Source organism: Culex pipiens, chromosome 2, assembly GCF_016801865.2.
Source record: "Culex pipiens pallens isolate TS chromosome 2, TS_CPP_V2, whole genome shotgun sequence".
Classification (NCBI taxonomy): Eukaryota; Metazoa; Arthropoda; class Insecta; order Diptera; family Culicidae; genus Culex; species Culex pipiens.
Window position 1 is genome coordinate 41,486,444 of NC_068938.1, and position 24,913 is coordinate 41,511,356.

At 26.7% G+C, this 24,913-nt stretch overlaps 2 protein-coding genes across 3 annotated transcripts in view; one reads left to right on the top strand and one right to left on the bottom strand.

Moving 5' to 3' along the window:
* LOC120420683 (androgen-induced gene 1 protein-like) overlaps positions 1 to 24,138 on the bottom strand; it is a 51,527-nt gene extending 27,389 nt beyond the window's left edge. The window contains exon 1 of one of the 2 annotated variants that reach the window (XM_039583794.2): positions 23,888 to 24,138. In XM_039583794.2, coding sequence (XP_039439728.1) covers positions 23,888 to 24,076 — 189 coding nt within the window. In that variant the 5' untranslated portion in view covers positions 24,077 to 24,138. Of the gene's footprint in view, positions 1 to 21,421; positions 22,209 to 23,887 lie in introns of those variants that run through there. The other variant, XM_039583787.2, reaches the window with a different exon arrangement.
* Positions 9,954 to 11,249, top strand: LOC120420705 (uncharacterized). The gene is made up of 2 exons (XM_039583802.2): positions 9,954 to 10,363; positions 10,430 to 11,249. Exons 1-2 carry the CDS (start codon positions 10,350 to 10,352, stop codon positions 10,878 to 10,880), a joined length of 465 nt encoding a protein of 154 aa, XP_039439736.1. The 5' UTR covers positions 9,954 to 10,349; the 3' UTR covers positions 10,881 to 11,249.
* Positions 24,139 to 24,913: the final 775 nt, after the last annotated feature.

Here is a 24,913-nt window from a genome sequence, read left to right on the forward strand (position 1 = left end):
TTGGGAATTTAAGAAATTGGGAATTTGGGAATTTGAGAATTTAAGAATTTGAGAATTTAGGAATTTAGAAATTTGGGAATTTGGGAATTTGGGAATTTAGGAATTTGAGAATTAAGGAATTCAGGAATTTGGGAATTGGGGAATTTAGGAATTTGGGAATCGGAGAATTTGGGAATTTGTTAATTTTGGAATTAGGGAATTTAAGAATTTGTTAATTTGGGAATTTGTGAATTTGGAAATTTGGGAATTTGGAAATCTGGGAATTTAAGAATTTGGGAATTTGAAAATTTGGGAATTGGAGAATCTGGGAATTAGTGAATTTGTTAATTTGGGAAGTTGGGAATTTAAGAATTTGGGAATTTTGGGAAATTTAGAATTACGGAATTTGTGAATTTGGAAATTTTGGAATTTGGGAATTTAAGAATTTGAGAATTCGGGAATTGGGAAATTTGGGAATAAATGAATTTGCTTGTGAATTTGTTAATTTGGAAATTTGGGAATATGGGAATTAGGGAATTCGGGAATTTAAGAATTTGGGAATTTGGGAATTTAAGAATTTGGGAATTTAAGAATTTTTAAATTTAAGAATTTGGGAATTTAGGAATTTAGGAATTTGAGAATTTAAGAATTTGGGTATTTTTAATTTTAGAATTTCAGAATATTAGAATTTTAGAATTTTGGAATTTTAGAATATTAGAATTTTAGAATTTTAGAATTTTAGAATTTTAGAATTTTAGAATTTTAGAATTTTAGAATTTTAGAATTTTAGAATTTTAGAATTTTAGAATTTTAGAATTTTAGAATTTTAGAATTTTAGAATTTTAGAATTATAGAATTTTAGAATTTTAGAATTTTAGAATTTTAGAATTTTAGAATTTTAGAATTTTAGAATTTTAGAATTTTAGAATTTTAGAATTTTAGAATTTTAGAATTTTAGAATTTTAGAATTTAGAATTTTAGAATTTTAGAATTTTAGAATTTTAGAATTTTAGAATTTTAGAAATTTAGAATTTTAGAATTTTAGAATTTTAGAATTTTAGAATTTTAGAATTTTAGAATTTTAGAATTTTAGAATTTTAGAATTTTAAAATTTTAGAATTTTAGAATTTTAGAATTTTAGAATTTTAGAATTTTAGAATTTTAGAATTTTAGAATTTTAGAATTTTAGAATTTTAGAATTTTAGAATTTCAGAATTTTAGAATTTTAGAATTTTAGAATTTTAGAATTTTAGAATTTTAGAATTTTAGAATTTTAGAATTTTAGAATTTTAGAATTTTAGAATTTTAGAATTTTAGAATTTTAGAATTTTAGAATTTTAGAATTTTAGAATTTTAGAATTTTAGAATTTTAGAATTTTAGAATTTTAGAATTTCAGAATTTTAGAATTTTAGAATTTTAGAATTTTAGAATTTTAAAATTTTAAAATTTTAGAATTTTAGAATTTTAGAATTTTAGAATTTTAGAATTTTAGAATTTTAGAATTTTAGAATTTTAGAATTTTAGAATTTTATAATTTTAGAATTTTAGAATTTTAGAATTTTAGAATTTTAGAATTTAAGAATTTAAGAATTTAAGAATTTAAGAATTTTAGAATTTTAGAATTTTAGAATTTTAGAATTTTAGAATTTTAGAATTTTAGAATTTTAGAATTTTAGAATTTTAGAATTTTAGAATTTTAGAATTTTAGAATTTTAGAATTTTAGAATTTTAGAATTTTAGAATTTTAGAATTTTGGAATTTTAGGATTTAAGAATTTTAGAATTTTAGAATTTTCTTATTTTCTATTTTTTTAGTTTTCTAATTTTCTAATTTTCTAATTTTAGAATTTTCTTATTTTCTAATTTTCTTATTTTCTAATTTTCTAATTTTCTAATTTTCTAATTTTCTAATTTTCTTAATTTCTAATTTTCTAATTTTCTAATTTTCTAATTCTAATTTTCTAATTTTCTTAATTTCTAATTTTCTAATTTTCTAATTTTCTAATTTTCTAATTTTCTAATTTTCTAATTTTCTAATTTTCTAATTTTCTAATTTTCTAATTCTCTTATTCTCTATTTTTCTTATTTTCTAATTTTCTAATTTTCTAATTTTATAATTTTCTAATTTTCTAATTTTCTAATTTTCTAATTTTCTGATTTTCTAATTTTCTAATTTTCTAATTTTCTAATTTTCTAATTTTCTAATTTTCTAATTTTCTAATTTTCTAATTTTCTAATTTTCTAATTTTCTAATTTTCTAATTTTCTAATTTTCTAATTTTCTAATTTTCTAATTTTCTAATTTTCGAATTTTCGAATTTTCTAATTTTCGAATTTTTAAATTTTCGAATTTTCGAATTTTAAAATGTTAGAATTTTAGAATTTTAGAATTTTAGAATTTTAGAATTTAAGAATTTTAGAATTTTAGAATTTTAGAATTTTAGAATTTTAGAATTTTAGAATTTTAGAATTTCAGAATTTCAGAATTTCAGAATTTTAGAATTTTAGAATTTTAGAATTTTAGAATTTTAGAATTTTAGAATTTTAGAATTTTAGAATTTTAGAATTTTAGAATTTTAGAAATTTAGAATTTTAGAATTTTAGAATTTTAGAATTTTAGAATTTTAGAATTTTAGAATTTTAGAATTTTAGAATTTTAGAATTTTAGAATTTTAGAATTTTAGAATTTTAGAATTTTAGAATTTTAGAATTTTAGAATTTTAGAATTTTAGAATTTTAAAATTTTAAAATTTTAGAATTTTAGAATTTTAGAATTTTAGAATTTTAGAATTTTAGAATTTTAGAATTTTAGAATTTTAGAATTTTAGAATTTTAGAATTTTAGAATTTTAGAATTTTAGAATTTTAGAATTTTAGAATTTTAGAATTTTAGAATTTTAGAATTTTAGAATTTTAGAATTTTAGAATTTTAGAATTTTAGAATTTTAGAATTTTAGAATTTTAGAATTTTAGAATTTAAGAATTTTAAAATTTTAGAATTTTAGAATTTTAGAATTTTAGAATTTAAGAATTTTAGAATTTTAGAATTTTAGAATTTTAGAATTTTAGAATTTTAGAATTTTAGAATTTAAGAATTTTAAAATTTTAGAATTTTAGAATTTTAGAATTTTAGAATTTTGGAATTTTAGAATTTTAAAATTTTAAAATTTTAGAATTTTAGAATTTTAGAATTTTAGAATTTTAGAATTTTAGAATTTTAGAATTTTAGAATTTTAGAATTTTAGAATTTTAGAATTTTAGAATTTTAGAATTTTAGAATTTTAGAATTTTAGAATTTTAGAATTTTAGAATTTTAGAATTTTAGAATTTTAGAATTTTAGAATTTTAGAATTTTAGAATTTTAGAATTTTAGAATTTTAGAATTTTAGAATTTTAGAATTTTAGAATTTTAGAATTTTAGAATTTTAGAATTTTAGAATTTTAGAATTTTAGAATTTTAGAATTTTAGAATTTTAGAATTTAAGAATTTAAGAATTTTAAAATTTTAGAATTTTAGAATTTTAGAATTTAAGAATTTTAGAATTTTAGAATTTTAAAATTTTAAAATTTTAGAATTTTAGAATTTTAGAATTTTAGAATTTTAGAATTTTAGAATTTTAGAATTTTAGAATTTTAGAATTTTAGAATTTTAGAATTTTAGAATTTTAGAATTTTAGAATTTTAGAATTTTAAAATATTTCTAATATTGAATTTGAGAATTTGAAAATTTTAGAATGTTTGAATTTAACAATTTTAGGATTTCAGTATTTGAAAATTTTTGAATTGTTGTATTTTAGAATTTTACTATTTCAGAATTTTAGAAGTTAAGAATTTTAGATTTTTAGAATTATATAATTCTTGAGGTTTATAATTTTAGAATTCGAGGATTTTTAAAAATTTTGAATAATTGAAATTTACAATTTTAGAATTTAAGAATTTTAAAATTGTAATTTTTTAGAATCGTGGTATTTTATAATTCAGAATTTTACTATTTTAGAGTTTCAGAAATTCATAATTTTAGAATTTCAGAATTTAAGAATCATATAATTATGAAGTTTATAAGTTTTGAATTTGAGAATTTTAAATTTTAGAACCTTAGAATTTCACAGTTTTACAATTTTAAAATTTCAGAAATTAACAATTTTAGAATATCAGAATTTTAGAATTTTAGAATTTTAGAATTTCAGAATTTTAGAATTTTAGAATTTTAGAATTTTAGAATTTTAGAAGTTTAGAATTTTAGAATTTTAGAATTTTAGAATTTTAGAATTTCAGACATTAACAATTTTAGAATATCAGAATTTTAAAATGTCAGCATTTCAAAATTTCAGGATATTAGAATTTTTGAACTATATATTTTTTAAGTTTATTATTTCAGAATCAGTGCAAATGCACTAATGTCGACTGTTTCAGAATTTCAAAAATTAAAAATTTATAATTTCAGGATTTTATAATTTTTGAATTAATATTCTGAAATTCTAAAATTATAAACTTCAAAAATAATAGTTTATAATTTAAGAATTTGAGAATTTTTAAATTTTAGCATGTTAGAATTTCAGAATTTTACAATTTTATAATTTCAAAATTTTACAATTTACTAATTACAGAATTTTGAAATTTTAGAATTTAAGATTTTCAGAAATTTAAAATTTTGGAGTGTTAGAGTTTTAGAATTTTGAAATGTTGAAACTGTAGATTTTTTTTATAAAAAATTTAAAAACTCTCTAATTCTAGATTTTAAGATTTTTAGGTTTTGAAATTTTAGTTTATGTTTAGAATATTTGGAACTTAGAATATTTGAATATAAAATTTTGAAAGTATAGATTTGAAAATTTTAGAAATTTTAGAATTCTTGAATTAAAAAACTTCAAAGTTCTAGAATTAAAGATTTTTAAGATTAGAAAATTTCAGTGTTTTAAGATTTGTTGTTTGTGTTGTTTAAAAAAATGACAGTATTATCGAATTTTAGAAATTTAGAATCTAAGAATTTAAAATTTTGGAATTATGGATTATGGTTTAGAGTTTTGTGGTGGTAGAGTGTAGCAAAGTGTGTGTTCTAATTTTAGAATTTTCTTATTTTCTAATTTTCTTATTTTCTAATTTTCTAATTTTCTAATTTTCTAATTTTCTAATTTTCTTAATTTCTAATTTTCTAATTTTCTAATTTTCTAATTCTAATTTTCTAATTTTCTTAATTTCTAATTTTCTAATTTTCTAATTTTCTAATTTTCTAATTTTCTAATTTTCTAATTTTCTAATTTTCTAATTTTCTAATTTTCTAATTCTCTTATTCTCTATTTTTCTTATTTTCTAATTTTCTAATTTTCTAATTTTATAATTTTCTAATTTTCTAATTTTCTAATTTTCTAATTTTCTGATTTTCTAATTTTCTAATTTTCTAATTTTCTAATTTTCTAATTTTCTAATTTTCTAATTTTCTAATTTTCTAATTTTCTAATTTTCTAATTTTCTAATTTTCTAATTTTCTAATTTTCTAATTTTCTAATTTTCTAATTTTCTAATTTTCTAATTTTCGAATTTTCGAATTTTCTAATTTTCGAATTTTTAAATTTTCGAATTTTCGAATTTTAAAATGTTAGAATTTTAGAATTTTAGAATTTTAGAATTTTAGAATTTAAGAATTTTAGAATTTTAGAATTTTAGAATTTTAGAATTTTAGAATTTTAGAATTTCAGAATTTCAGAATTTCAGAATTTTAGAATTTTAGAATTTTAGAATTTTAGAATTTTAGAATTTTAGAATTTTAGAATTTTAGAATTTTAGAATTTTAGAATTTTAGAAATTTAGAATTTTAGAATTTTAGAATTTTAGAATTTTAGAATTTTAGAATTTTAGAATTTTAGAATTTTAGAATTTTAGAATTTTAGAATTTTAGAATTTTAGAATTTTAGAATTTTAGAATTTTAGAATTTTAGAATTTTAGAATTTTAGAATTTTAGAATTTTAGAATTTTAGAATTTTAAAATTTTAAAATTTTAGAATTTTAGAATTTTAGAATTTTAGAATTTTAGAATTTTAGAATTTTAGAATTTTAGAATTTTAGAATTTTAGAATTTTAGAATTTTAGAATTTTAGAATTTTAGAATTTTAGAATTTTAGAATTTTAGAATTTTAGAATTTTAGAATTTTAGAATTTTAGAATTTTAGAATTTTAGAATTTTAGAATTTTAGAATTTTAGAATTTTAGAATTTTAGAATTTTAGAATTTAAGAATTTTAAAATTTTAGAATTTTAGAATTTTAGAATTTTAGAATTTAAGAATTTTAGAATTTTAGAATTTTAGAATTTTAGAATTTTAGAATTTTAGAATTTTAGAATTTAAGAATTTTAAAATTTTAGAATTTTAGAATTTTAGAATTTTAGAATTTTGGAATTTTAGAATTTTAAAATTTTAAAATTTTAGAATTTTAGAATTTTAGAATTTTAGAATTTTAGAATTTTAGAATTTTAGAATTTTAGAATTTTAGAATTTTAGAATTTTAGAATTTTAGAATTTTAGAATTTTAGAATTTTAGAATTTTAGAATTTTAGAATTTTAGAATTTTAGAATTTTAGAATTTTAGAATTTTAGAATTTTAGAATTTTAGAATTTTAGAATTTTAGAATTTTAGAATTTTAGAATTTTAGAATTTTAGAATTTTAGAATTTTAGAATTTTAGAATTTTAGAATTTTAGAATTTTAGAATTTAAGAATTTAAGAATTTTAAAATTTTAGAATTTTAGAATTTTAGAATTTAAGAATTTTAGAATTTTAGAATTTTAAAATTTTAAAATTTTAGAATTTTAGAATTTTAGAATTTTAGAATTTTAGAATTTTAGAATTTTAGAATTTTAGAATTTTAGAATTTTAGAATTTTAGAATTTTAGAATTTTAGAATTTTAGAATTTTAGAATTTTAGAATTTTAAAATATTTCTAATATTGAATTTGAGAATTTGAAAATTTTAGAATGTTTGAATTTAACAATTTTAGGATTTCAGTATTTGAAAATTTTTGAATTGTTGTATTTTAGAATTTTACTATTTCAGAATTTTAGAAGTTAAGAATTTTAGATTTTTAGAATTATATAATTCTTGAGGTTTATAATTTTAGAATTCGAGGATTTTTAAAAATTTTGAATAATTGAAATTTACAATTTTAGAATTTAAGAATTTTAAAATTGTAATTTTTTAGAATCGTGGTATTTTATAATTCAGAATTTTACTATTTTAGAGTTTCAGAAATTCATAATTTTAGAATTTCAGAATTTAAGAATCATATAATTATGAAGTTTATAAGTTTTGAATTTGAGAATTTTAAATTTTAGAACCTTAGAATTTCACAGTTTTACAATTTTAAAATTTCAGAAATTAACAATTTTAGAATATCAGAATTTTAGAATTTTAGAATTTTAGAATTTCAGAATTTTAGAATTTTAGAATTTTAGAATTTTAGAAGTTTAGAATTTTAGAATTTTAGAATTTTAGAATTTTAGAATTTCAGACATTAACAATTTTAGAATATCAGAATTTTAAAATGTCAGCATTTCAAAATTTCAGGATATTAGAATTTTTGAACTATATATTTTTTAAGTTTATTATTTCAGAATCAGTGCAAATGCACTAATGTCGACTGTTTCAGAATTTCAAAAATTAAAAATTTATAATTTCAGGATTTTATAATTTTTGAATTAATATTCTGAAATTCTAAAATTATAAACTTCAAAAATAATAGTTTATAATTTAAGAATTTGAGAATTTTTAAATTTTAGCATGTTAGAATTTCAGAATTTTACAATTTTATAATTTCAAAATTTTACAATTTACTAATTACAGAATTTTGAAATTTTAGAATTTAAGATTTTCAGAAATTTAAAATTTTGGAGTGTTAGAGTTTTAGAATTTTGAAATGTTGAAACTGTAGATTTTTTTTATAAAAAATTTAAAAACTCTCTAATTCTAGATTTTAAGATTTTTAGGTTTTGAAATTTTAGTTTATGTTTAGAATATTTGGAACTTAGAATATTTGAATATAAAATTTTGAAAGTATAGATTTGAAAATTTTAGAAATTTTAGAATTCTTGAATTAAAAAACTTCAAAGTTCTAGAATTAAAGATTTTTAAGATTAGAAAGTTTCAGTGTTTTAAGATTTGTTGTTTGTGTTGTTTAAAAAAATGACAGTATTATCGAATTTTAGAAATTTAGAATCTAAGAATTTAAAATTTTGGAATTATGGATTATGGTTTAGAGTTTTGTGGTGGTAGAGTGTAGCAAAGTGTGTGTGTGTGTGTGTGTGTGGATATACAGCGCCTTCTGCACGACCGACCGAAGCTTGACCAAGATGTACGGATGATGTTGGCCGGGCCGCTTTCCTTGCCGAGGTGGCTGAAGATCCAGTGGAAAAGGTCGGCGAAGCAGTCTGTGGTGGAATAAAGGTCGATTAGATCGATTGATTATGAATTTTGGGATTGGTTGAGGAGGAGGAGGAGGAGGAGGAGGAGGAGGAGGAGGAGGAGGTGGAGGAGGAGGAGGAGGAGGAGGAGGAGGAGGAGGAGGAGGAGGAGGAGGAGGAGGAGGAGGAGGAGGAGGAGGAGGAGGAGGAGGAGGAGGAGGAGGAGGAGGAGGAGGAGGAGGAGGAGGAGGATGAGGAGGAGGAGGAGGAGTAGGAGGAGGAGGAGGAGGAGGAGGACGAGGAGGAGGAGAGGGAGGAGGAGGAGGAGGAGGAGGAGGAGGAGGAGGAGGTGGAGGAGGAGGAGGAGGAGGAGGAGGAGGAGGAGGAGGAGGAGGAGGAGGCGGAGGAGGGAGGAGGAGGAGGAGGAGGAGGAGGAGGAGGAGGAGGAGGAGGAGGAGGAGGAGGAGGAGGAGGAGGAGGAGGAGGAGGAGGAGGAGGAGGAGGAGGAGGAGGAGGAGGAGGAGGAGGAGGAGGAGGAGGAGGAGGAGGAGGAGGAGGAGGAGGAGGAGGAGGAGGAGGAGGAGGAGGAGGAGGAGGAGGAGGAGGAGGAGGAGGAGGAGGAGTGCTGAGCTGCTGCTGCTGTGAGGAGGGCGTTGGCGAGATGAGGCTACGGTTGTGGATGGTCCCCGAGGTCCCGTTCTACTCGGCGTTGGCCGTTCAGTTGGATGAAGAGGTGCTGACCAGGTTGGAGGAGCTGACCGGCGATCTCCTTGCGCTTCGAATAGGTGATGCACTCGGACAAACGACTGCTCGAAAACCGCCGACGAGATGACGCTCCGCGTGTCGTCCCCAAATTCGCTCGGTGGTTCCTCCCCAGCAGGCGTTACCGGAGGAACCTTCGGAGTTCCAGCCTTGCCCCCGCTCCCTCCCACAAACGGATTCTGATCGTCCAACAGTGGCAACTGATTGCTTGTTACCCGCCGCCTTCTTCTACATCTCAAAGATCTCCCGGAACAACTCCCGGTGCGACGGGCTGAACCGGAACCGCGAGTCAATCACGGCTTGATCCTCGTAGATGCTGAACTTGCAGTCCTACGGCCCGCCATCGTGCACAAAAAGTTCCTCGGCCGTTCGTCCATCTGCGTCGTCTTGCTGCTGATCTTGTCCGAGAACCCGGAGCTGATTGTTTCCGCCTCCGAAAAGTCCATCGGCGTGCGCAGCTCAAACTTCCGCCGCGTCGTGCCCTTGTTATTGCTCTGGCCGTCTTCTTGCTGTTGATTCGACGACTGCTGCGTCTGGCCTTGACCTTGCTGCTGCTGCTGCTGCGGCGGGGTCACTCCGGTGGAGATGGAGGACGCCTTCCCACTCTAACTTTTGTGGGGGGAGCGGGCGATTAGTGGGCATCGCCAGTGCCAGTTAAGATTCTTAAGCCAAGACACACACCTTAAAAATTTTGATGTTTGTTTTGCACACGCACACCAACATCATTCGTGCTCGCCAGCACGCACACTGCCCCAATTTTCATAACGCGCAAGCTGTCAAACACAGTTGTTTGCTGTTGTCAAACGTGTTTGAACAGTTGGTTGTTTGGTATTTTTTTTTTCATTTATTCAAACGATTTGCAAAATTTAAGGTAAGTGATCATATTAATTATTCATTCAAGCCATAAAAGCTTCATTTCCCGGTAACAGATTTTGTTGATTTCCCCAGCCTGTGGAACAACTATCGGGGACGACTTTGCAGCTTCCTCCTCCGCCACCTCTTCCAAGCGGCACACCGCTTCCATCCCCGACGACGAAAACGGCCACCGTGGCCAGACAAAGATGGAATCTGGTCCGAGGTGCTGCACTTCAACGTCGGAACAAGACCATAGGCGGCAACGCAGCATCTTCCGCAGCCGTCTTCAAGACGGGCACGCGCACCACCGCCTCCAGGACACGTTCATCGAGGAGGATCCGGAGTGGGTGGTCGCCGGAAGGGGATGACAAGCAGAGGGTAGGTCAGCGGGACGGGGTCAACAAAAATAACGTAAGACTTTATAAAGATTGCCTCCATTTTCAGGACTGCACCGCCAACAGTTGCGCCCAATCCGGATAGCGCTTCAGCAAGTGTTTCCGCCGAGGTGCGATTGAAAACCAACAGTAGACTGGGGCGAACTTTCACCAGGCGTTCCTGTGGAACAGCAACAGTCCTTCCCCCAGCAGCAGAACCAGCGTCCATTACGGAGTTCAAGCGCCTGGTCTTCATGGTGACCCAAATTTGTGCCAGCAACTTATGCTTAGGAAGACGTCGTGGCCGACACAAACCAACAGCAGCCGGCAAGTCAACAGCCGCGCATTTCCACCTAGCAAGAGTTCCACACCAGAGCATCATGCAAAACCGGCTGCTCTGCATAAAGCTGCAAGACCAGCGCATGATGCTGTTCGAGCAGGTCGTAGAACCGGCCGCAGCTAACGTGGTCAGTTTGTCCAGTCCGTTTGCCCCAACATCCAGCGCAGTCTGTCGGTGCTGAGCCAAACGGTCGCCGGAGCGAAACAATTCTCAACGCCGCCACCGCATTATTATTTAAGTTCAACTCCTTTTTACTTAATTTAACTAAATTCAACCACATTTTACTGACTGTGTCTTTATTTAACTCGATTAAACTGCATTGAACTAAATTAATCTCAATTTTGCTTAGTTTAACTGAACTTTACTAAATTTAGCTGGTCTTTACTGATCTTAACCAAATTTCAATTAATTTAATGTAATTTACCAAAATTAAACTGATTTAATTTAACTAATTTTACTAAATATAACCATATTTAACTTTATTTGACTTAATTTAACTAAAATTATCCAAATTTAACTAAATTTAACTTAGTTTTACTGAATTTAACTTAATTGAGTCAAATTTAAGTAATTAAAGTAAATTTAAGTTTATTCAAGTAAAAACTATTTTTTCTAATCTAACTGAATTTCGTTAAATTAAAGTGACTCTAACTAAATTTAATTGAATTAAATTAAATTTTACTGAATTTAACTTAATTAAGTTGAATTCTAGTAATTCTAACTATTCCTACCAATCTAACTAAATTTAGTCAAATTTAAGTGGTTCTAACTAAATTTAACTAAATGTAGTTGAATTTAAACTGAAAAAAATTAACTGAATAGAATCAAATTTAACTGATACCAACTAAGTTTTTTTGCGATGTACGTCTTTATTTAACTAAATTTAACTACATTTTACTAAACTAAGCTAAATTTTACAAAATATATCTAAATTTAACAAATTTTAACTAATATTAACTTAATTTATCTAAATTTAACTATATAAAACTATATTGAACAAAACCTATTTAACTTTATTAAACTTCATTAACCTAATTTAGCCAAATTTAACTTAATTTATCAAAATTAACCTTAGTTTAACTGAATTCAAAAATTTAACTAAGTATAACTGATTTTAACTAAGTTTAACTAAATTTTACTAGTTTTAACTTAATTTAACTAAATTTTACAAGGTTTACCTAATTTAACAAAATTTTGCTGAATTTAACTCTTTGTATTTAAATTTAACTTAATTTTCTTTTATTTAACTAAATTTTATTGAATACATTTAACTAAATTTAGCCAAATTTTACTAAATTTATCAATATTTAGTTTAGTTCAACTGAACTTAACTTATTTTAACTGATCTTAACTAAAATCAATTAAATTTAATTTACCAAAAATTAACTAAACTGAACTTAATAGAACTAAATTTAATTATGTTTGAATATATTTGACTAAATTTTACAAAATTTAACTTTATTTAACTAAATTCAACTACATTATACTAAATTTAGACAAATTTATCAATTTTATCTAAATTTTTCTCAGTTGAACTGAATTTAAATAAGATAAGTTTAATATAACTGAACTTAACTAAAATTAACTAAATTCAACCTTGATTAACAAAACTTAGCTTAAGTTAACTGAGTTCAACTTATTTTAACTGAATTAAACTAAATTTTCCTAAATTTAACTAAATTTACTTATTGTAATTAAATTCAACCAAGTTCTACTTTATTTAACTAAATTTATTTAAATACAACGTAATTTAACTAAATTTTACTACATTTAACAAAATTAAATTACATTTAACTGAATTTAACTTAAATTTAATTGATCTTAGCTAAAATTAAATTAATTTCATTTACCAAAATTCAGCTGATCTAAACTTGGTTCAACTATATTCATCTAAATGTGACTAAACTAAACTATTTTTACTAGATTTCATTAATTTAAAATAAATTTAACTAAATTGAAATTATTTTGAATCAATTTAGCTTAATTTAACTTATATAAGTTAATAAAATTGAACTAAATTTGACAAAATATAAATAAATAAAACTAAATTTAATCAAATTTAACGAAATTTGATCATATTTAACAAAAGTTGATCAATTTTAATGAAATCAAATTTACCTAAATTAAACGGAATTTTAATCAATTCAATTAAGTTAAATTTAGAAAATTTAAGCTAAACGGTTAAATTTAACTTCAATTTTAATTAAAAAATTCTATTAAATTAAACTTAATTAAACTGAATTGAACTAAACTGAACTAAATTTAACTGATATCAACTAAGTTTTTTAACAACATTTGTCTTAAATTAACTACATTTTATTAAGTGTAGCCAAATTTAACAAAATTTATCTTAATTTAACAATTTTTTACTAATATTAACTTCATTTAACTAAATTTAACTATACCAAACTATACTTAGCAAACCCTATTTAACTTAATTTAGTCAAATTTACATTAATTTATCTAAATTCAACTTAGTTTAAATGAATTTAATTAAATTTAAATAAATTTCAAGTCAACTAATTCTAACTGAATTTAACAGAATTAAACTAAAAACAACTGAGATAAACTAAATTTTAATAAATTAAGCTAAATGTATTTGATATTAACTAAGTTTTACTAAATTTTACTAGATTAAACTTAATTTAGGCAAATTTTACTAAATTTATCTAAGTTAAACTGAATTTAACTTATTTTAACTGATCTTAACTAAAATCAATTTAATTGAATTAACCAATGTTTAACTAAACTGAACTATTGAACTTAAATTAACTATGTTTAACTATATTTAAATAAATTTTACAAAATTTAACTTAAGCTAACTAAATTTAGACAAATTTTACAATTTTTCAAAAAAATTCTTATTTTAACTGAATTTGACTCAAATTATTTTACTAAAACTGAACTTATCTAAAATTAACTAAACTCAACGAAAATTTACAAAATTAAGCTAAAATTCTCTGAATTTAACTAAATTTTACGTAATTTAATTAAATTTAACTTAAATAAATTCAATTCAAATGAATTTAACTAAATTTTCCTAAATATAACTAAATTTTCTTCTTGTAATTAAATTAAACTATATATAACTTTATTTGACTATTTTTTTAATACAACGTTATTTTACTAAATTTAAGTACATTTAACAAAATTTAGACATATTCAACAAAATTTAGCTTAGTTTAACTGAATTTAACTAATTTAATTGATCTTAACTAAAATTGAATTAATGAAATTCACCAAAATTCAACTGAACTAAACTTAACTATATTTAACTAAATTTGGCTAAATGAAACTATTTTTTTAGATTTGATTAATTTCAAGTAAATTTAACTAAATTGAAATCAATTTGAATCAATTTAGCTTTATTTAACTTAATTAAATATAACTAAATTTGACAATTTAAATTTAAATTTAAAAAAAAAATAACAAATTTAATCTGATTTACTCAAATTTAATGAATTTTAACGAAATTTAATCATATTTAATGAATTTTACCTCTGTTTAATGGCATTTACCTAAATTTATCTGAATTTTATTCATTTTTTGTCAAATTAACTTAAATTGTCTAAATTAAAAATAATTAAACTAAAATAAACTAAATTTAACTAAATTTAGCTATATTTGAGTAAATTTAAAAGAGACTTGACCAAATTTCACTAAATTTAGTAACTGAATATTAGTACATTTAAATCAATTTTACATATTTTAACTTAATTTGGCTTATTTTAACTTCACTTTACCTAAACCCACTTAATTTAACTTAATACAACTAAATTGAACTAAACTCAGATCAATGTAAATTAATTAGAATGAATTGAACTTTATTTTGTTAACTAAATTAAATTAAATTTCACACAATTTTAATAAATAAAACTAAATTTAATCAAATTTAACGAAATTTGATCAAATGAAACTAAATGAAACAAAAAAAACAGTAAATTTACCGTACTTGACTAATTTTGAACAAAACTCAACTAAATTTTAATAAATTTAATTATTTTTTTTACTAAATTTTACTACATTTAACTTATTTCAACTTAATTTTACTTAAATTAACTGAACTCATCTGAATTTAACTTTTTTTAAACTTAACTTAATTTAGTTCAATTAAATTTAATTTACCTTAACGAAATTCGTCTTAATTTTATTATTATTATTATTTGTTTATTTATTCATGTCTTTTATTTATTTATTCATGTTATTCAGTCTTAATTTAACTTTATTTAACAAAATTTAGCCAAATATAACATAATTTATCTAAATTTGACAATTTTTTTTACAAATATTGACTTCATTTAACTAAATTCAACTATATTAAACTATACTTAGCAAACCCTATTTAACTTTATTCAACTTAATTTAGTCAAATTTACATTAATTTATCTAAATTTAACTAAGTTTAACTGAATTTAAATAAATTTAAAGTCAACTGATTCTAATTAAATTTAACAAAATTAAACTAAATACAACCGATAAAATTTGGCTAAACTAAATTTAAATAAATCAAGCGAAATGTAACAGACATTTACTAATTTCAACTAAATTTTAGTAGATTTAACTTAGTTTAGCTAAATTTTACTAAATTTATCTAAATTCATCTTAGTTAAACTGAATTTAACTTATTTTAACTGATCTTCTTAACTAAAATCTATTTAATTGAATTAACCAAAAATTAACTAAACTGAACTATTGAACTAAATCTAAAATAACTCTGTTTAACTATGTTTAACTTTATTTAACTAAATTTTACAAAATTTAACTTTATCTAACTAAATTTAGACAAATTTGACAAATTTATCAAAAAAATTCTTAGTTTAACTGAATTTAACGAAAATTAGTACACTATAACTGAACTTATCTTAAATCAACAAAATTTAACCAAAACTTACAAAACTTAGCTTTCATTAAATTTAACTAAATTTTACAGATTAATGTGAATTAATTAGAATCAATTTAACTTGATTTTGTTAACTAATTTATATTAAATTTCGCAAAATTTGAATAAATCAAACTAAATTTAATCAAATTTATATAAATCAAATTAAAAAAAATGATCAAATTTAACTAAAGTAAACAAAAATAAAGTGAATGAAACTAAAAATATTAAATATTACTATATTTGACTAATTTTAAACACTTGAATAAATTTTAATAAATTTAATAAATTTTTCTATTAAATATTACTACATTAAACTTATTTTAACTTAATTTTACTTTAATTAACTGAACTCATCTGAATTTAACTTTATTTAACTTAGTTTAACATAACTTTATTTAACTTAATTTAGTTTTTTTTAACTTAATTTAACTGAAGTTAACCTAATAAAACTGGTTTTAACTAAATTTAACTTTAAAATAATTCAGCTTAATTTTAACTTAATATTAACTAAGTTTGACTACATTTTAATAAATTTAACTTAATTTAACTTAAATTTCATTGGTTTAACTTAATTTAACAAAATTTAGATGAATTTAACTTATTGTAACAGAATTTAACTTGTTTTTATTTTATTTCACTAAATTTTACTGAATTCAACTTAATTGAACAAAATTTAAAAACATTTAACTTAATTTTGCCAAATTTTACTAAATATAGCTAAATTTATCAAAGTTTAAATTAATTTAACTTATTTTAACTGATCTTGACTAAAATTAATTTAATTTACCAAAATTTAACTATACTGAACTATTGAACTCAATTTAATTTAATTTTGTTGAATTTAACTAAATTTAACTAAATTTTACTAAACATTACAAAATTTTACTAAATTTTACTTAATTTTACTAAATTTTACTAAATTTTACTAAATTTTACTAAATTTTACTAAATTTTACTTAATTTTACTAAATTTTACTAAATTTTACTAAATTTTACTAAATATTACTAAATATTACTAAATTTTACTAAATTTTACTAAGTTTTACTACATTTTACTAAATTTTACTAAACTTTACTAAATTTTACTAAATTTTACTAAATTTTACTAAATTTTACTAAATTTTACTAAATTTTACTAAATTTTACTAAATTTTACTACATTTTACTAAACATTACTAAATTTTACTAAATTTTACTTAATTTTACTAAATTTTACTAAATTTTACTAAATTTTACTAAATTTTACTAAATTTTACTAAATTTTACTAAATTTTACTAAATTTTACTAAATTTTACTAAATATTACTAAATATTACTAAATTTTACTAAATTTTACTAAATTTTACTTAATTTTACTAAATATTACTAAATTTTACTAAATATTACTAAATTTTACTAAATTTTACTAAATTTTACTAAATTTTACTAAATTTTACTAAATTTTACTAAATTTTACTAAATTTTACTAAATTTTACTAAATTTTACTAAATTTTACTAAATTTTTCTAAATTTTACTAAATTTTACTAAATTTTACTAAATTTTACTAAATTTTACTAAATTTTACTAAATTTTACTAAATATTACTAAATATTACTAAATTTTACTAAATTTTACTAAATTTTACTAAGTTTTTCTACATTTTACTAAATTTTACTAAACTTTACTAAATTTTACTAAATTTTACTAAATTTTACTAAATTTTACTAAATTTTACTACATTTTACTAAACATTACTAAATTTTACTAAATTTTACTTAATTTTACTAAATTTTACTAAACATTACTAAATTTTACTAAATTTTACTAAATTTTACTAAATTTTACTAAATTTTACTAAATTTTACTAAATTTTACTAAATTTTACTAAATTTTACTAAATTTTACTAAATTTTACTAAATTTTACTAAATTTTACCAAATTTAATTAAAATTAACAAAATTTTACTAAATTTAACTATGTTTGATTATATTTAATTATATTTAACTAATTTCAATAAAACTTAACCTTATCTAACTATATTTAGATAAATAAAACAAATTTATCTATATTTGTCTTAGTTTAACTAAATTCAACTAAAATTAGCTACCATGACTGAACATATCTAAAATTAACTAAATTTAACCAAAATTAACAAATTTTAGCTAAAATTAACTGAATTGAACTAAATTTAACAGAATTTAATTGAATTTAACTGAATTAAACTAAATTTAACTTTATTTGACTTATTTTAAACGAAACTTAACTGAATTTTAATGAATTTATTTTTTTAAATTTTACTTGAGTTAACTTATTTTAACTCAATTTTTCTCAAATTAACTAAATTCATCTGAATTTATTTAACTTTATTTAACTGAATTTAACTTCAGTTAACTTTATTTAGCTCTATTTAACTTAATTTAACTTTATTTAACTTTAGTTAACATAATTCATATGAATTTAACTAAATTTATCTGAATTTAACTAAATTATTATTAATGTAACTAAATTTAACTAAATTCAAATAAGTTTAACTAAATTTTATCAAATTTAACTCGATTTTACTTAATTCGCATCAATTTAACTCAATTCAACTTAATTTAACTAAATTTAACTGAAATATACTAAATTCAACTGTATTTAACTACATAAAACTAAACTTGACATTTAACTCAATTAATCTATATTTACCTTAATTTAACAAAATTTACCTAACTTTAACTAAATTTTATTAATTACTACTAATTTAAAGTTATTGAAACTATTTTGGTTAGTTTAGTAAAATAATTTAATCAAATTTAGTTATTTAAACCAATAGGACCAGTTTAAATTTATTGAAACATATTAATTCAACCTTTATTTATATAAGTTAGTTTTAAATAGGTTTAGTGGCTTTCATTGTAATTTTAAGAACTCTTTGAATAAACATTTTAATCTGTTTTGTTTTTTTGTCACCCTATTTGTATTGATCACCCTAACCGCTCTAAACTGAATCCGGAAATACTAAAGAAGAAGAAGCACCCCCAAAATGCGCCCCGTTCCTCCACCGTTTTTTTGCCCGTTATCGTGGCCAGAATGTGCCCAGAAGCGTGCCACAGACGGGCGTAACAGCTCGGCCAAAATGCGTAACGCCCGCCTAAATGTTGCATTCTGGCACGCAATGGGCCACAACGAGGGGAAAAAGCGTGCTGAAAATCGGGCCCGCTTTCAGGCAAAACGTCCCCGCTTTTTGGCCGTTTTCCGCCCATTTTTCTATGTGGGTTGCCGATTTCGACAAAAAAAAAAAACACAAACTGCCACGATCGCTCGGTTGACGTTTTGATTAATTTAGGCTGCGTTTTGACAGTTGTTACGCTCGGGGAAATCGTAGGGGACGGTTGCCAATTTTGAGAACAAAATGTTTCAAAATCGAAGAGAATGTTGTCGATTTTGAAAACATTGTCGATCAAATCGAAAACAATCGTTGTTTTCGATTTTATCGCAACTTGTTTTCGGTTATGTGGACCGGATTTCTATCCGTGTATACGTTGTGTATGCGTTCAAAAAGTATTTTGATACTAACGTCAGTCTATAAAAAAACATTGTAATTTGATTTAAAGCTATATGGAAAAAAATCCTCTGGCCTCGAGAGAAAGCCGGGAAAAAAACCGGGAAATTGAAAATCCAAATCTGGTGGCCACCCTGTATTTTGTTTTTGATAGTTCAGTCTACCCTCGATTATCCGAAGGCCTCGAAAAATTTTACTTCGGATAATCAATTGACGAAAAATAAATATTTTTTTTTCATATTTTTGATTGTTGAGTTTAAGTATGGCCCTTGAACTACGCTTAAGTGATTTTGAATTTTTAAATCCAAGATGACGACCAAAATTGCAGTGGTGAAATATTTCAATTTTTCAAAAAAAAAAAAAAAGACATGCCCCTACAAAAACGGTACGTAAAATCAGGGGCAAAATATATTTTTCAAAAAACTTAAAAATGCTAAAGTAATTTTAAGTGCAATCAGCAGAAAAATATTAAAATGCATTCCCCTGCGTTTCCAGTAATTTTTAAATATATGTTAACTTAAAAATATTTAGGTTTTTAGTGAATTTTCAAAATACAATAACAGCCAAAAGTATTTTATACTAAAAAAAAAAATATGTTCATTAAATATAGATTTTTTTTAGAAAATTAACGATTGCATTGGCCTAAGCACCAATGAAATAAAATCATCCGAATGCTTGAAAACGATTCCCAAAAGAGGTTTATTTTAAGGAAAGGGGTTTCTGATAGAGCTGGGGCTTCGGATATCCGACTCTTTGTTTACACTTCGGCTTTGGCCCATTTACATTGTTTTGCTGGAAATTAAAAGAGATGTATGAACATCGTTTTTTGGATAAAAATATTTGAGATTTAAGAATAGAAATGTAACGGATCGGATAGTTTTTCGGATAATAGTATTTGACCATAAATTAGGAGATGCAAAATTAAAGGTCTTTTGAATACCTGTAAAATTATTTGTCTCAGTGCTGCATGTTATCCGGTTATCCGAAGTCCCAGCTCTAGTTTCTAAGTGTCACATAATAAGCCTAAATATTTCAACTTACCGAGATAGATAAAAAGTTCTATTTTCAAACGCATTTTATTTTTCATGTCAAGCCTGGCATTCTTAAATAGCTAAAAACACAAAAAAAAAACTTGTTGCTAGATGATGTTGTTCGAATTTCATTCTCACTCCACCGGCTGATTGATTAAAAATAGGCCAGACAGTGTATAAGGTAGTGTCTGGATAGCAATTTCCTGGGTAAACGACTTTCTTTTGGACACTTTGCAAAATATGGACTTTGGCTGCCATGGTAAGGTATTTCCGGAGTAGGCCAGAACAGATTTTTTGTTGTTGGTCCAAAATACATTGCTTACTGTAACACTCTTTGTGACGACAAAATAAAACAAACGAAGCAGCAGCAAAAAAACATCGACTCGCCTTATAATCCTGTTTTGCGTTGGGTACGGTTCGTCACAGAACCTACAATGTCTACCAGCAACGTCCGTTTCGGCCACACGAAGAAAAAAGAGTAGCCGGTTCTCGAGTTACGTACACTTTTCTCTCACCTCAGTAATGTAATCGTTTATACGAGGAAAAGTTATGAAATTCATTCAGCAGCAGACGCGCTGTGCCGCAAATTTGAAATCTAAAATTTATTTATTTGATGGAGACGCACTGCTGTTCACAGCTGCACTTAGAGAGGAGACGCATGGTGGTCGTTAACAGGTCGTAATAGTGCGAAATCAATCAAATTGAAATCGATATTCTGGTGGTGGGGCAATCCAAATGCGGCAGGGTCACCCAAAACGGAAACAAATCGTAAATCATTTGTTTTTTGTGTGTTCGCCCCTAACCAACGTTCAATCTAACGGTGCTCGTAAATATTGGACATAAATAAACCAGAATGAAAGCGTGGCACTGACTGGTTGTCCAACAGCAGCATTGCATCGAACAGCAGCTACCGAGGGTAAGGGTAAGGGGAGATAGTTTTGGCTAATTGTGATTTTTGTGTTATAAAATGTTTTAGCATTTTTTTATGGAGCTTCAAACTAAAAAAATTTCAATTTTTATTTAATTTCAAGCCCAACCCCTAAGAATAAAATAACATTATACAACATTGAGCGCAGAGGACAACGAATGTTTTCGGGAAAAGAATAAATCGATTTCAGTTGGCAGTCTTCTAAATTGTTGCAGCTGACATGATTTGGTGGAACGTTTCCAACGAGAGTTTGCTTTTGAAAGCCCTCTGAAAGAGCTACTTATTTATGCATGGTGCTCCTTTTGAAAAGCCTCGCTTCCAAGATACTCCCAAGGACGAGATATGCGTGTACTAACCAGGCACCAGTAGGTTAAAAACTTGGTCCGTCCACCGAATTCTCCGGGCCGCATCATCTTGGGGATGGCCAGATCGTTGGGAATCTTCACAAAGTACCGATCAAAGTAGATAGCATAGTAGTACTGGCTGATGGCAATCAGGTGCCAAATGAGCACGAACGTGCGTGACTTGTACAGCTGAACGCTGGACATCCTGACGAGCCCCTCCGGGGTTTCACTTTCACGAGCCGAGTTCCGGGGGCTGGTAGCGCACGCAACCGAGTGCGCGTTGAGGCGGGGGTCTGCTTCCTTTGTTTGCCTTGTACTCTGAAGGACTTTCACTGGGACGCACACTCAGGCGCACAAACACACGGAAGTGTTCAACAAGGTGCAAGGACGAGCAGGACGATTACTCTATCAACGAGATATTAATATTAATGAGCACTTGATTCTTCACGAAACCTTCAATCGATTGCTTTACGGGGAAAGCTGTGTTTTAGCACTCTCTTTTTCACCCCTCACAAGCTAATTATCCAGTTTCTTTGCTAATCCTGGAAGCACTTCACCAACACTCAAACGAACCCCGAGACTGATAACGCACCCACTGCAACCACTTCCGCCGAGGAGCAGTCCCAACCGTTGACTGACGGGACAAAGTGCTACTCAGCCCGACTTCATGCTCCAAAAAATTACTGGCCGAAAGCGGAACTCAGCGCAAGGATTCGCGTACACAAACGAATACGACGAATGTGTGTTGCACTTTGCAGGAACTCACGCGACCCGAACTCGAGCACGAAACACGCGTGTACCCACCTCGTTGCGAGTTGAGTGTTCTGGAGTGCTTCTGGCGTGCGACTGAGCACGGATTTGCTCTGCTGCAGTGGACGACGTGGAGGAGGGAAAAAACGGAACGTCAAGGGGAGCAGGCGCATACTCGCCTCGTGTCGTTCTGTGATTGTGTTGGGGAAAAGCATACGCCACTTGGGGTAACGGGAGATCCGGGAATTCAGAACGCAGTAAGTGTGGCTCCCAAGTTGGTGTCTGCTTGAGGGAGGCACGCATTTGGGAGAGTGGTGGGTGCCTTTTTTGGGTAGCGATGCACCATGCGTCTTCATTGTTATTGAAATTTAAAATAAACAATGCATAAAAAGTCAAACATCGTGTATCTATTCTTTCTGAAAATTCCTAATCATAACCTACAATTTTGCGGAAGACATAAAATCGATCAGAAAATCTCTTTCCAAGATACAGATTTTTGAATATTGAACAGCCCGATATTTGTATCGAGCCTCGCACGAAAAACTTTTTTTTTTGCAAAATGGCTTCTTTTGGCAAGTTTCATCAAAATCTAAAAATTAAAAAATTATAACCTCGGAAAAATGCTGTTTTTATCCCGTCTTATCACAGCAGGCCTACTAGGAGTAGCATCCCGGAAATATTTGTTCGCTATTGCGATTATCTACAAAACTTCTTCTACGCTGCTGTCTGGTACAATGTACGATTCACGTACGTTATATCTGTACACAATGAATGAAACAAACTGCTTGGTTGGGATGTCCATTGAAGAAGGTGAAGATTATTTCGAATGACGCTGTTTTATTTCCGCAATGTCGTATCACAATCACTATCTAAATGCAGGATTTTACTTTTATTTGAACGGCGTATGATATCACTCATATCACATTAATAATAATTGTCTCTTACACGAAGAGAAATCGGTATCCGAATCCATGGAATTTGAACACATTGTTCGTGATTCCGAATTTCATGAACGCTTGTTCAAGATTTTGGAAACTGTTTATTCTCCGTGTAGTGATAGTGTAGATTTGAATTTTACAACATTTTTCAACAGTTGCTAACATGCATTTTTTTTAAGTTAAAGTTAAAGTTTTTTTGTTTTTATTTATGTTTCATTAACGCTCAATAGTTATAGCGAAATCTCTGAGAATAAGCGTGTTCAATTTCCTCTCAAACTCTCTCGCTGTAGAATTCCCCCCAAAAGAAACGCTCTCGCGTGTAGTACAGATGGGGTTTTGCTATAATGTTATCTAGATATTGCTGGTTCATACGGTTTGACGCATGGCACGTGGTGGTCAAACAGTTCGCTGCCGCCGCAGTTCAATGGGGGTGGGAGGCAATCTGATGAGTACTTTGCACACCAAGTGTGCGGCAATTAATTTGTTTTGGAGATTCTTGGTTGACGATTTCAACGGTATAATTCGATTGTTTAGGTGTAAGACGGAAATGTAAACAACCGTCTCTGGAGATGAGATCTCCAGAAAAGTGAAACAATTACATTTGCACAAATTGTTGTCGTTCTCCAAGCGTTACATAACTATCCATTGTCGTGCGATTCAACAGGTGCATTTCCTGTTATTCCTCTGTGTTTTGTCACAAATGATGCAATAGCTTTGGTTATAATTTCGCTTGTACTACCACACAAACTCACTGACATAAGCCTCTTGACCTCAATGTTCGTGAACTTACCATGTTCCAGTAGGTTAGAAATATCACTCTACCCTTCATCGGCAACTGATACTTGTCATTACTGGCTAGGCCACCAAACAATTCCTTGATCTCCCTCGGATATTCCGAGATCACATACACATCGTAGTACATGGATCCACAGTACAGGGCAGTCGCGATCGCGTGAAACGCGGTTCGAGTTGAGAACATTTTGTTTGCACACAGTTTGCCCCGATCAATTCTTCAAACTAAGTATCTGCACTTTTTCCCTGCAGCACGTAGAAACAAATTTGCATACTAAATGTACTAAGGCGCCGACGCCAACCCGATGCTTCACTTGTGCTTGTTCTGCCAGAACTAACGAAAGTTCTTGGACGCGATGTTGTTGTTCTGTACGGGTGGAATCGGAAAAATCACTGGTTCCTCCACCATCATGACGCTTGTTCGCGTTGTAATCGTTGTTGCTCGGTTGTAACGGGGCTGTAAGTGAGCGCGCGAACCCATCTCGTGACTTTTTACCCTAATCGGTTTACTATTTGCGGCGGGGGTTGACCGCGACTTGTTGTAGTCGTAGTTATTCCTAATGCAGAGTGATTTAGTGATTCATGAGTTCACCGTAAAAATGTCGATTTTGGTTCGATTTTGTTGACTTTAGCATATTTGCAAAAGCTACTAATAAAAGTTGTAGTTGAAAACTGTATGCTATTCTTCTGACTTCAAACATATTCATTAAATTTAAAATTTACCATCTTTGTTTTTATTGTGTACTTTCGGCTAAATTGAGACTTTGCTCGTAGAAAAGTGACGTAGCATTCTGGAGACATCTAACCCAGGTCATTATACCGCAGCGTGTCGTTAACAATCTGTCCTAAGTGTCGCGTGCTTTTTTATGACTCCTGTCAAGGTTTCTTATGTGATAAAGCAACGATGTTTTGGTTGTAGTTCAGAGATGTCGAATCATTTTGCAGTCTTCAGTAAAGTTGCGGTTTGGAACACTATCATAAACACTTCAAGTATTTAAAATCATCCAAAAAGGTGCTCAAATTG